The following is a 12,871-nucleotide window of genomic DNA, read 5'->3' as shown; positions in this document are numbered from 1 at the left end:
ATGAAGCCATATGGGCCTGAAATTTTCTTTGTGGGCAGTTTTTAAACTACAAATACCATTTATTTAACAGATATAGAATTATTCAGGATATCTATATCTTCTTGAGTGAGCTTTAGTAAATTATGTCTTTTAAAGAAATCTGTCCATTTTATCTAAGCTCTAGAATTTATGTGCATACATTTGTTCATAATATTTCCTTCTCAAATTCTTAATGTCTGTAGGATCTGTGGTGATGCTCCCTCTTTGATCCCCGATATTGGTCATTTTTGTCTTTTCTTTTTTTTAAAAATTAATCAGGAATGTAGAAAATACCTTACTTTCACTTTTCTGAATTCTGACTTGCCAGCTTTCTGTAAATGGCAGGCCATTACAGAATACCTACCAATCAGCTCCAGCTTTCTTCACAATAATGGAACATTTAGAAGTTCCAGGCCGTGACCCTTTCTGTGACTTCCCATCCTCATTACTTCTGCTACATCAGTTCTTCTAACTCAACAAGACCCTTACTTATAGAGGGAGTTGTGTTTGTCTCCTTCTGGTGCAGGTTGGTGGCGTTTGAACCTGGTTGGTGCAGGTTGGGAGTTTGAAGGTTCAGCTGGGCTTCAGTTCAGGCTGGATTATTCTGCTGACCTAGCTCACCATCTTCCTTCTGCAGTGGCTGTGGGATACTTTTGTTAGCTGAGAAATATAGACACATGTCAAAGCAAGACAAACTGGCCTACCTCATAGCTTCCCCTTGGGCTCTGCCTCTGCAGTGGTGGCCACGATGGTTCTGTTAGGAGGAGCCTCCACGACCTACAGAACTTTGCCAGGGTGGGGAGAGTGGTTCTCTAGACACCTTCATCTCTCCCTTTACTTCTCTGCTGTACCAGTGAGGTATGTGGTATTCATATTAGTCCAGAGCCGCCTACTGAGCACCACTTTTACCTGTCCTTTTTTTAAAAAATTTTAAACTGTATGGCATGACGTGACCACGTACTTCATATGTAGCAGCTCATAAAGTCAGCATCCAAAACACATTGAGGTAGGTGTTATCGTCCTCATATTTTATGGGCAAGGCAATAAGACATGGAGGAGTTAGGTGACATACCTACCATGTTTCCCCGAAAATAAGACCTCGCCGGACCATCAGCTCTAACACGTCTTTTGGAGCAAAAATCAATATAAGACCCGGTAGCATATCATGTATATCATGTATCGTATCCTTTTTGTATCATATCATATCATATCATATCATATCATACCATATCATATCACATACTGGGTGTTATATTAATTTTTGCTCCAAAAGACGCCTTAGAGCTAATGGTCCGGCTAGGTCTTATTTTTTGGGAAACACAGTAAGGTCACACAGCAGGTAAGTACTGTGCTGAGTATCATACTCTGATTCTTCTGAGACAGAGCTTGTGCTCTTACCCATTCTCCCCAGCTCAAGTAGCCTGGAGGCCACACCCCTCCATCTGTCTGCATCACTCAGAGAGTGGGTTGTGGCAGAGCCAGCCTAGGACCATCTCTGGGAATTCTCCACATAGATTGACCCCTCTGGAAGGAAGGTGGTTGACGGGCAGTCGAGATCAGAGCAAATGGGGTCAGCCAGGGTTTCTAAACACCGTGAGACAGCAGCAGCAGCTTCCTCTAGTTTGATGGACAACCTTTTAAAGTCCTGAGTCATGCTGCTCTTAGAGACAAGTTTATTCCTCATTCTTAAATTGCGTTTGGAGAAGACAAACACTTCCTTTTTGGTTTAACAGTTTGCCCATCTGTGAACAATTAGTTGATGTTCAATTGGTTCTGCTCTGTTTCATTTTCCCAATGACACTGGTCCACCACGTGATGTTACTGCAGGTCACTGGTTGCTTTGTCATCTAAGCTGCACGATTAAGGCTGGTCAGTTGGGCTTTTCAGTGTGGTCTGCTCCTCCTTTCTGTTTATTCATCTGCAGAATTTGGAAAGCCCTATGCCCAATCTCAAATGCCACAGCTCTTATCTTGCTATAGCAAGTTCGGGTAAGAGGGTGAGACAGGGATTACATCATAGAATGTGGGAACTGAAATAGACTTCACAGCTCATTCTAGAGGTAGTTGGCCCCATTTTACAGATGGGGAAATGGAGGCCATCCAGCAGACAGAGGATGGAAACCAGCTCTTTTACTATCCAGGCCAGTGTCCTTTCGGTTCTCCCATGTGGCTTTCCCAGCTGGACAGACCCTGGAGGCACTTTTCTCTAGTTGGTGTGAGAAAGCGACTAGTTCTCATTTTAGCTGGAAATACCCGTTTATTTTCACTCCTGTTGTGGGCAAATTCTCCCATGCTTATTTGGAAGACAGAAAGTAGGAAGTGAGTTAATGATCCTTAGTGGCAAGGCTCTCTAATAATCGTCCTTCTTGTGAGGGTCTCAGAAACTCCGCGTTTCCCTAGTGGGTTGCTGGTCTTATTAGCGTGAAACCTGCTCTGGCCTTTTCCCAGGGAGCTGGGCTGAGGAAGCCCAGATGGTTTGCTTACAGCTGTGTCTGGGTGGTGTTCACTCAGTTCTGGGTTGAGAAAGAACGCTTCTGGCCCCTTATCTCTACCTCTCATTGGAGAACTCAGGGAAACGTACCAAGTAAGTGTAACTACCTGGAAACCTGGGAAGGTAGCAGATATGGATGGGGCCAATATTAAGTGAAAAAGTTATGGATTTTCTCAGATTTTCTTGTTATTTACACTCTCTATTAATTTAGCATCTATGGAGAAGTCCTTTGAAGTCTGTGAGCCCCAGTTTCCCTAAGTATAATATGGGAACAATACCTGATTTTCCTCTTCCACAGGAAGAAGGGAAAAACAAAAATAAGGTAGCATAGGAAACGGTTTTAAAACAAAAATAATAACATAATGCTAGCATGAATTTGTTGAATTAGTTTATCTTGCCTAGAAGTTGCAGGTCTTTTTCTGTACCTTAGAATATCACGTTATGCACAAGAGAGCAGATTCCAACCCTGAAATAAAGCAGCTCAGAGTCCAGTAGCCAGCTCAGAGAAGGCCCCTTTGTTCATTGATGGTCTCTCACTTCCAAGAAGGAAAGCTTAGGAGAAGCAGGCTGTCCCCGAGATGTCCCTGTGTTCAGTGGTATTGAGTTGGGTTTCTGCGGTCCCTGATGGGGACACACAGCCATGGCAGGAACTGAGGACACAATCTCTATAGATGTTGTGGTGCCCATGGGGCAGCTGTGGATTTGCAGCTCCGAGAGCCCCCAGAGGGCTTGAAAGTGTCGCAGGTCTCACTGCTCACCTGGGGCCCGGAAATGACTGCCTCTCTCTCATGGAGGGAGGAATATACACATTCCTGGAGGATGTACGTGTATATGTGTGTCTATGAATATGTGTCTATGAGTGTATGTATGTGTATGTGAGTGTGTGTGTGAGTGTGCATGTGTGAGTGTGCATGTATTGTGTGGATGTGCTTATGTGTGTACGTGTGAGCATGTGTGCATGCTCATGAGTGTGAGTATGTTTGTGTGAGCGTCCGTGTGTGAGCATGTGTGCATGAATGTGTAAGTGTTGGTGTGGGCTTGTGCTTGTGTGAGTATGTATGTTTGTGAGTGTGAGTATGAGTGTGTGTGTGTGTGTGTGTGTGAGGGGCACTTTTGCAGGCCAGTGATGTACTTTTAAACTTGAGGCACGTGTTGCTTATCCTGCTGAGTGAGCTATGATGGGGAGCGAAAGGGCGGGGGATAGACCAGTGCTTCTTAGACCACCTGTGGTGAAGGAACCGGTTTCTTTTCCATTTCTCTCCTATCCATCATGGGGCAATACTTTTGTACAATAAGCTAAAAATAAATGACTACCAAAATGCAATAAAAAAGGCAAAATACAAGTCCTAATTTAAAATTTTTGGATGCAACAGGCGTAAGATTTCTCTGTCGGAATGCCATAAAGGTTTCTGAAAGCGTCCTGCCAGTTTCTCCAGGGGGCCGAGTGGTCACGAGTGTCTGGCAGAGCCGCTGTTCCCTGGAGCAGGCTTTGTGCAGCGCTGAGCTGGGCTGCTGGGCCAGGAGGAGGTGAGGAGAGAGAAAGGAAAGCACTGTAAGTTCTTGGCTGCAGACTAGCCGAGAACCCCTCTAGAGAGAGACTTGTTGGGGGATATCAGCAGGTGGCCTGGTTGTACTTCTGGGGTGACGTTGTCTCTGTCACCACATGTACCAGCAAAATGGGTGTCCTGGCACCCTGAGTCTCCAGCAGCTCATTTCTGAATCAGATGCCCTCGCTGTGTGCGTCTGTTGATGGAAACTAACTTTTTCTTGCTGGGAGCCCCACATTGGTCTGTGATAGATTTGTCTGAAAGTAGCTTTGAAAATGCCCACCGTATGGGGGGGAGGGGTCACTAATTCTAGTGTATATTTTTATCTAGAAAATTATTGTCATTTGATTTCTCTCTTTTTCCCCCAATGGTATCAATGCACCTCTTGCGCCTTTTGGCCTGGGAAGTTCCGGGGTTTGGAATGACTGGTTAAGGTGTAGCAGAAACTGCTCTGGGGACAGACGGTGGCCTCTGTTCACCTTGTGGTATTGATGGGGTAGACAGAACCTGTGTCTTTGCCTTAATGCTTTTTCATAATGGCCTTTTAAAATCTATGAGAGCTGATGGGCATCTCGTCAGAAACAGCCTCAGCCCTCTCCTTGACGGTGGCAATGTGCTGAGAAGGGCTGCTTTTTTGTGGTGCTGCAGGAGTTGGGGAAGGGACACTGGAGGAGGAAGGTGCCATGGCAAGGTGACCCTTGGGTGACCAGTTGGGAATAGCTGGTAGGAGGTTCAGGTATTTACCGGTGCCTCTGGCAAAACATTTTTGTGGTGAAACTATTGAAAGAAGGAAGCCAAGCAAAGAGGCAGCTGCCTTATCTGAGTGGGGACCTTCTCGAGAGCCAGAGGACCTTGTCCTCACCCCCCTTCAGGCTTCCAAAGGCCCTCTAACCCATACCTTTCTCCAGGCGACCACTGCACAGAGCACAGTATTTTTAAGTGTCTCCTCTTTGCTTTTGTTCGCAGGGCAGGAAGACCCCAACAGTTTGCGCCATAAGTACAACTTCATTGCCGACGTGGTGGAGAAGATTGCCCCGGCTGTGGTTCACATCGAATTGTTTCGCAAGTAAAGAGGGCCTTCCTTTCTCTTGTGGCCTCGGAGGCTTCCAGCAACACATGCTGCCATGCGCAGAACGTCAGAGCTATTTCTGAGACCCTTTAAAGTGTCAAAAAGCCACTGCATATGTTCCTACGGGAAGACGACATTTCTCCCTTAGGATGTTTTCCCAGTTGCCTATTTAAATCTGCATTATTGACCCTCTAGATGTTTTAAGAACCTCTGTCTCTGAAGAACATTTTCTAAGTGGAATTTTTTGATGCATGTAAAAGTCGGCCCAATGTTCCCTTTTCTGATGTTAGAAGCCCAACATGTACACTAACGATGGTTAGATGTGGGTTGCTTCTGTAGAACAATTCATCAGTGTGTTGAGTTGATTTTCAGGTCTTTCAGGCATAACTGGGGGCTCCTTTGGGTTCTAGGCTTCCTTTTTCTAAGAGAGAGGTGCCGGTGGCCAGTGGATCTGGGTTTATCGTGTCTGAAGATGGACTGATTGTGACAAATGCGCACGTGGTGACCAACAAGCACCGGGTCAAAGTTGAGCTGAAGAATGGCGCCACCTATGAAGCCAAAATCAAGGATGTGGATGAGAAGGCAGACATCGCACTTATCAAAATTGACCACGAGGTAAGTGTGTTCCCCACCTGCAGAACCGAGTTCTCAGGTGCCCTCGTGACAACTTGGCAAAACCTGGAGAGTTCAAAAGGCACCAAGCTCCTCTGGTCAGAGAACCAGTCAAATCTGGGCCAAAGGAGAATATTTAGCAGGTGTTAGTATGGCCTGGGGTGGGGCAGGAGGGGGCTCATGGAAGCTTCCGTAATAAGCAGGCTGTAAAATCAGAGTTTTAAAAATAGTGTTTTACATTTTTATAAAGGAAAGCAATAGGTTTATAAGGAAATGGTAGACAGGCAAGGAAAATTGAATCTCCCTTCCATTCCTGACCCTGAGGTAACTGTTACTGCAAATTTTTGTTCATTTGTGCATTCTAGGTTTGAAAACAAGCCAGGCCTCCCAGATTGGGTTTTTGCAGGGTTACTAGATGGTTTCTGTTTGTTTGTTTTGTTTTGAATAAAATCATACTTTAAAAAGTTTTGGAAACTTTGAATTAAAACAAAGCAAAAGGGGTTTCTTCCTTATAGAACTTGTCAGAACTTTTAGTATGCTAATGTGCACGTGACTCTCATGCAAAAAGTGTATACTCCAAATTATAATTATCTAAGTATAGAATCTTTCTGTTTTTCAAAAGTGAGAGATAGTGAGCTCAGCTGGGGAAATGCTATGTTTGAAAATGTTTTGTTTTCTACTTAAATACTCTCCTTGCAGTCGTTTTTGCTGTGTTGATTTGTTCAGCAAAGTCTTCCTACCTGAAAGTAAATCCAGTTTTTAGGAGACCATCAAAAATTCCTCTGGTTGACACGTTGATTCTGGAGGTTTGGTTTGCGTTGTGGGATGTGCTCAGTGAGATTGCGTTTTCTGGGTTCTTCCTGCCCTTGTCATTTCCCAGACTTCACATGGAAAGAAGATGCAGGGTAGGTTGGACTCTTGTTGCTGGCCCAGGAAAAGATCATCGACTGAGAACCAGGCGGGGTCTTCTCTTCCAGCTCCCTGCATAACTTTACCTGGATGTGGGCTGTGAAGTCAGACCAGGGTGGGGTCGCACATGCTGATTTTGTCCATGCTGTTCCTCAGGGCTTTGGGCCCTGTGTAGTTAACTGGACGTTAGCAAGGTCACAGTTGCCTATTATTTCTATGAGTTTCTGTGGAATTACTAGTAATGACGAATCTTTCAAAATATTTTTAGTGGTCACAGTATAATCACAATAACTTCTATTCGATAAGCTCTAATGCTGGGACAGGATCTGCCTTCACTTGTAACTTTCCGCTTATCTACTCAATAGCTGTATTATCCCCATTTTATAGAGGAAATAACAGAGGCTCAGAGAGTGTACTTAACCTGCCCAGAGCCACACAGCTATGCTGTAGTAAAGTTATAGCCTCCTAAGCCAGCCAGGGTGCTACTCCCTTATTGCTCAAGCCTGTGGCATCAGTGGAGGCATGGAGCCTGGCCTTTTGGTGTGATGGGATGGCTGGACTTTAAATAGCCCACGGGAAGGCTGGTGCGTCCCTGTTTAGGAACATGCCGCTAGAAAGGTGTCCAGGATGTGGTAGTCTCACCGGAAGGAGGCCGGCCAGAATAGCACATCCTGGGGCCCCACACCGGGACTTTTCAGCTCCACCGAGCCCTTGGAAAATAGTCAGCAGTGGGGGCTCTCTGCAGACAGGGCTGGATGGGTGCTGCGTGAGCTGCCCCCACTGAGGAATTTCGTGTTTGGAACGTGTGGGTGCAAACCGTGCAACTGCTCTGGCCACGGGGTAGTCTTTTCAGATTTTGAACCAAGGTGGTGTGTATCCTTGTGTCACCCCTGGCATATCCAGGCAGGATGTGAAAGATCTCAACAGACCAGCTTTGTAGAATGTTTCTGACCTGGCTCCTGCTGGCCCCTCCTCCCCCCAGGTTTCCCCTTCCACCAGCATTATGCTGTTTGAGCTGTGTTTCTAGCCCAAGAAAAAGGGGCTTGGAAATTTAAAGTTGACTAATGTGGCTTTTCAAAATAGAATTGGAAATGAAAGGATATTGAATTACAGACACCTACACAGGAGACCGCTTTCCACCAACTAACCTGCTTTTTTTTTTTTTTTTTTTTTGATAGTCGTTGAAAGTGGGGAGAGTGCAAATGTCTCTTCCAGCTCTTTCCCTCTCGTTCCATAGTTTGATGATGGGTTATTTAGGAGGGGGTGTGGAGGCTGGCTTGGAATGAGGCTTCTCGCCTCGGCTCATACACGGCTTAATAAATGTGCAGGCAAGGATGAGGTGTGAGCCTTGCGCTGTGTCAGTCTCAGGAACAGCACAAAAGAAGAAACAGCAAGAAAACTCAGACGAGGCCGAACAGAACCAACAAAAATTGGGCTTGATGGTTGAAATTGGTTCCAAATGGTACTTGCCGTGTGAGGCATGGCCCAGCCTCCCAGGGCCATTTTCTAATGACCCAGTGACACTGGTGTGACCACCACCACATACGGGGCCCAGGGGCTAAGTTGTTGGCCCCAAATCTGGGCCCATTTCTTCCCTCCAGTGTCCTGATTTCACTCAAAGTGTTCCCCATTACTTAAACAGTGATTGACCTTCCCGAGCGTGTGTTCTCGCCCCTTTTAATGAGTGGAAATGACCATGGACACCTGTTGTCATTGCCCACTTGTCATCCAGCTGTCTTTTTGGCAGCAGCAGCCACTGTTTGCTTTGGGGTCTACTTCTCCTCCACTGGACAGTCTTGGTGGGACCATCAGTCATGGTGTCCATGACCCGTTAGGCCAAGCACATCCTCCCCTTGGAGACGTAGCTGCGTGCCGCTCACAGAAACACTGCCTGGGTGAAGCTGGCATAGCCCCTGCTGCGGAGACCCCCGGGCACTGCCTGAATTCCGGCCCCTTCTGAGCCTGATCTGCCTAATTTTCCTTCCATTCTTGATGCGCCCCTCACATCTCCAGTAAACCTCCCTTGGCTTGAGACTGCCAGAGACGTTCTGGGCTTGCAACCAAAGGATGCTTTTTCTGCTTCTCACTCCTGAGCGCACACATGTGTGCTCACTTTCCCTGCTGAGTTTTGAGCCGGGAGAACTTTCGGAAGAAAGCTCACGGAGCCAGCAGCCGGCTCTTGTCTGGTCTGCAGCTCCCACCACCTGGAGGAGGAGGGTGTCCCCCTGCGGGCCTTCCCCTTCTGTCCTCAGATTTGTAACTCCCCTTTCCTGGGATGGGGCCGTGCTGGGGCCAGCATTCGCCTGGAGAGGGAATGCCAGCTGCCGGAAGTAAGCACAGTGCGCATGCAAACATTTTAATAGGAAGCAGCTTGGAGGGCAAACTAGTTCAGCTTCAGATACAAACTGTTTCCAAATGTGTTTAACACGACACTGTCCGTGTTCGGAGAACATTGTAAATTTTTATCCCATAGCAGTGTTTTGTTCGTGCAGTTTTTCTTCCTGAGTAGTTCAGAAAAGGAAAGAGAAAGGGACACAGGGAGGGAGGAAGGTAAAAGGAGAGCTAGTTGGTTGCCTTAGGCCAGAGTATGGGACAGAAACACCGGAGATGTTTTGAAGAAGGAATGAGGGGAAAGTTCGATGTGTTACAGCTGTTTTGTCCAGCTGTGTTGATGAGGAAACACAGAGGAGAAAAGCAGACGCCCCCCTGATGATCGCAGCGTTCAGGCCATGTCCTGTCCACCCTGTATACAACCCTTGACACGTTTCCCACTGTCCTCACAGAGAGATCTTAACTCCTCTAGGGCCTGGGAGGCCCCGCCTGATGGGGTGTCCCCTCTGGCTCCCCAACCTCATCACCTCTGTCTACCCGTCCCCCACTCTGCTTAGCCACCCCTCCTCTATTGCCTCCTTACGCCCATGTCTCTCGGGGGCACATCACCTCAGAGACAATCACGTTTCACTGTTCATTTCTTCATCTCCTTATCATAGCTTACACTTGACTTATTTATTTGTTGATTTAAGTTTGTCTCCGTTGCTAGAGTGTAAGGGACACCCTTGTCAGGTGGTAGGTATCCTGAGTATGCACTGTCCCCAGTGTGTCAGAGCCCTCTGCTCAGAAAGACGCAGGGCCCCTGCTCCAGGATGCAGAGCGCAAAGGCACCTGGGCCTTACATGGTGAGTTGCTGTCCCATTTTCAGATGAGGAGATGACGGTGTGGCAGGCTGGTTGCAGAATCCCCTCCTCCCCGCCTCCTGCCACCCCATTTCCCTCCCAACTTCTCGGTCAGTACTCATCTGATCCCAAGGACTGTCTGGGACTTAATGACACCTGGCTTTGCCGGGCCACAGTCGCTTGTGGTCTTTGGTAACTCAAGGTGCTGGGGAGGTGGTAAGGTTTCCTGTGGGCACTTTTCCTGACGCCAACAGCCAGGGAACTATCTGGAAGCAGCCTTGTTGAGGCTAGTGAGGTGGTTTTCTTCCCTCACTGCTGAGGCCTGCGTCTGTCCCTGGCCACCTTCAGGCCAGATGCCACCTACAGACCTGTTTGAAGTGGCTGAAGAGTGAGACCTGGAGGCGGGAGCGACTTTGTTTTTGGAGGGTCCTTTTACTGCTGAGCTGGCTGCTGGAGCAGGAAATGCTGACAGCACAATCTTCCTGGAGTTCAGAACTGGGGCCCCTCGGGGTGAGGGCCTGGGGCCTTTCACACGCAAGTCCCAGGAGCAGATGAGCAGACTCTGGTCTCCAGGCCTGTCTCTCGGAGTTCGGCCCTGTGTGTGGTGAATCTGCCCTGCATTCTCCAAGGTGAGGAGGATCCAGGTGTCCCTGGGATGATGGCTAGGAGGGGAGTGGCTGGGTTAGGCATGACTCATGCCAGCCTGTCAGCCACTTCTCCTCAGGCAACCTGATTGTCAGAAGGCGCTGACTAAGCCGAATGAGCTCATCCAAAAGTCAAATAACACAGGGCCTGCACCGGAATGGCTTCCCCTCTTCTAGAGTCTGTCACTTACCCTCGTAAAGCAACTGGGAGCCTGGAGTGTGGACTGCTCTGCCAGAGTTACCCTCTTCTTTTGTTTCTGTGTTTTTCCATTTTGGATTCTTTCCCCTCACTCTCTCTGTACTGCTCTTTTTGTGGTCTCCGTTCTTTGTCTCCCTGAACTTACAGGCCTGCCGTTTAAAGTGCTAAACATGCTGCAGACCCTGTTGATGTTCCCAGGTTTCCATTACTGTATTGATTGCTGCCATTTTTAGAGGAGTGGGAATCAATATTTCATTAGGCAATGTAAATCCGGACAGCAAAGCGGAGGCCGCTTTATTCCTCTGTGCCAGCCTTTGTCCTGGGGCTGATGAGGACCTGGTTCTTTATAGCCCTGACTGCAGCTCCGTTTGGAATGTGAAATGTTTCAGTTCCCCACGCTGTACAAACCAGCCCTTCTGTGTTCTCTGGCCCCGTTTCAAGAACTTAGTTGATTGAAGGAAATTCTTTGGCTATGTTTTTCTCTTAATATGGTAATGGCTTTTTTTCACTTTGGCACTCTCTTCAGGGAACTGGATTAGGACTATTATTTATGGTTCTGGCAAAGCAGGTCCCGGGTTGTTGGGACTGAATTTGTCGGTGGCCCATTGGGAATGTCTTCCGTCCTCTTCACTGAGATGGGATATGTATTGGTTCCATCTGACAGTTTAGTGCATATGTAATAGTATGTTAGAGTACAGGGTTGGCCGACTGCAGTCTGCAGCCCCAATCTGGCCCTCCATCTGTTTTTGTAAATAAAGTTTAATTGAAACACAGCCATGCCCATTCCTTTATGTAGTGTCCATGGCTGCTTTCGCCCTGTAACAGCAGAGTTGAGTAGGTAGGATGGAGACCAGATGGCCCATGAAGCCAAAGGTATTACTTTTTGGTCTTTCACAGAAAAAGTTTGCCAGCCCTAGTGTGAGTAATCAACACCTTATCCTAGAGGAGCTCCGTGTGCTGGGAGCTAAATGCTTTTAAGACCCAAGTGAGGCGAAGCCCTCGGTGACCGAAGGGGAAGGCACAGAGAAACTGATGTCGTTTGCTCTTTCTCTTGGGGAGACTGTACTGCTTTGCTGCTGCTGCTGCTTTGGTTTTGCCGGATTAAACAGAGAGAGAGGACTTAATTTTGCCCATTTCTCTGTGATATCAGTGGAGAGGAGCTTACGTGAATTCCAAGATGTTTTGCAAATTATTATCCAATTTTAAATCCTAATGATCTTTCAAGGCCTGGCTTATTCATTCTTTCACATATCCCTTATTCATTCACAGATTCTGTCAATGTTAATTGAGCATCTATCTTGGCCGAACACTGTGGTAAGCGTTGGAGATGTATCAGCAATGGGCAAATGCCCTAAGATTACCATCTAGTGTGGGAAACAGGTAAATGGGAGTACATATGGTGATAAGTACAGAGAAGGAACGAGTGGAAGAAGAGGTAGAAGGCAATGGGGGCTGGGGAGACCTCTGTAGATAATGTAGCAGGAAAGCTTATCTGAGGTGACATCAAGCTGAGATGGGAAGGACAGACAGAGCCACGCGAAGGGAGGAGTAGGGGCACTCGAGTTGCTTAGTTCTCCTTTCCTGCCCAGCCTGGAAGACGTGGACCTTGGACCAAGTGCAGCCTGATTTCCCAGGGCGTTTATTAGAGCCCTGTAGAACACATGCCAACCTTCCTGGTTAGCTGTTTCCTTCATGTATTTTTTTATATTTCTTATTGGCTTTGGGTCTTTGGGATTCCTGGTCATACTCTGGAAAGCTCTAGTTTCTTAAGAGTCCAAAAGTACAAAGACTCACAATGAGCCTATCACCTCTCATTCATGGCGGGGTAGGTTCAGTTTCCCAAAACTTGTTTCCTAAAACCTTCAAGACCACTTTCTATGGCAAGGGAGAAGTAAGACATTCTGGTGAATTAAGGACTGACTATTCTAGCGGAAGTGCTAACTAACAAGTCACTTTTGTTAATCAAGGCACCAGAATCTGATAATGAGAACATGTGACTCATGGTATTTTCCTCTTTGCGTTGGGTACCAGGCAGCTCATAGAAACCATTGGCCCTGTGGTTAGAATATTCTCTGTGTTCCCATTTTATGTCATGAATATATATTAACTTATTATAATATGCCCTGTGTCATTGACCATCTCAAATTATTTTTATCTAGAGGAGGTTATATATCTTTAAACTTTAAAAAAATCACTTTGAAAGCAATGAT

The 12,871-nt window shown here is 47.0% G+C and overlaps 1 protein-coding gene across 1 annotated transcript in view; it reads left to right on the top strand.

Moving 5' to 3' along the window:
- Window positions 1-12,871, top strand: part of HTRA1 (HtrA serine peptidase 1) — a 49,949-nt gene that overhangs the window by 20,746 nt on the left and 16,332 nt on the right. The window contains exons 2-3 of the mRNA XM_081074165.1: window positions 5,022-5,121; window positions 5,535-5,739. Coding sequence (XP_080930291.1) covers window positions 5,022-5,121; window positions 5,535-5,739 — 305 coding nt within the window. The remainder of the gene's footprint in view (window positions 1-5,021; window positions 5,122-5,534; window positions 5,740-12,871) is intronic.

This window comes from Rhinolophus hipposideros (assembly GCF_964194185.1).
Source record: "Rhinolophus hipposideros genome assembly, chromosome: 15".
NCBI classification, from domain to species: domain Eukaryota; kingdom Metazoa; phylum Chordata; class Mammalia; order Chiroptera; family Rhinolophidae; genus Rhinolophus; species Rhinolophus hipposideros.
The sequence above is the reverse complement of the archived record's forward strand: the minus strand, read 5'-3'. Positions and strand labels throughout refer to the sequence as shown.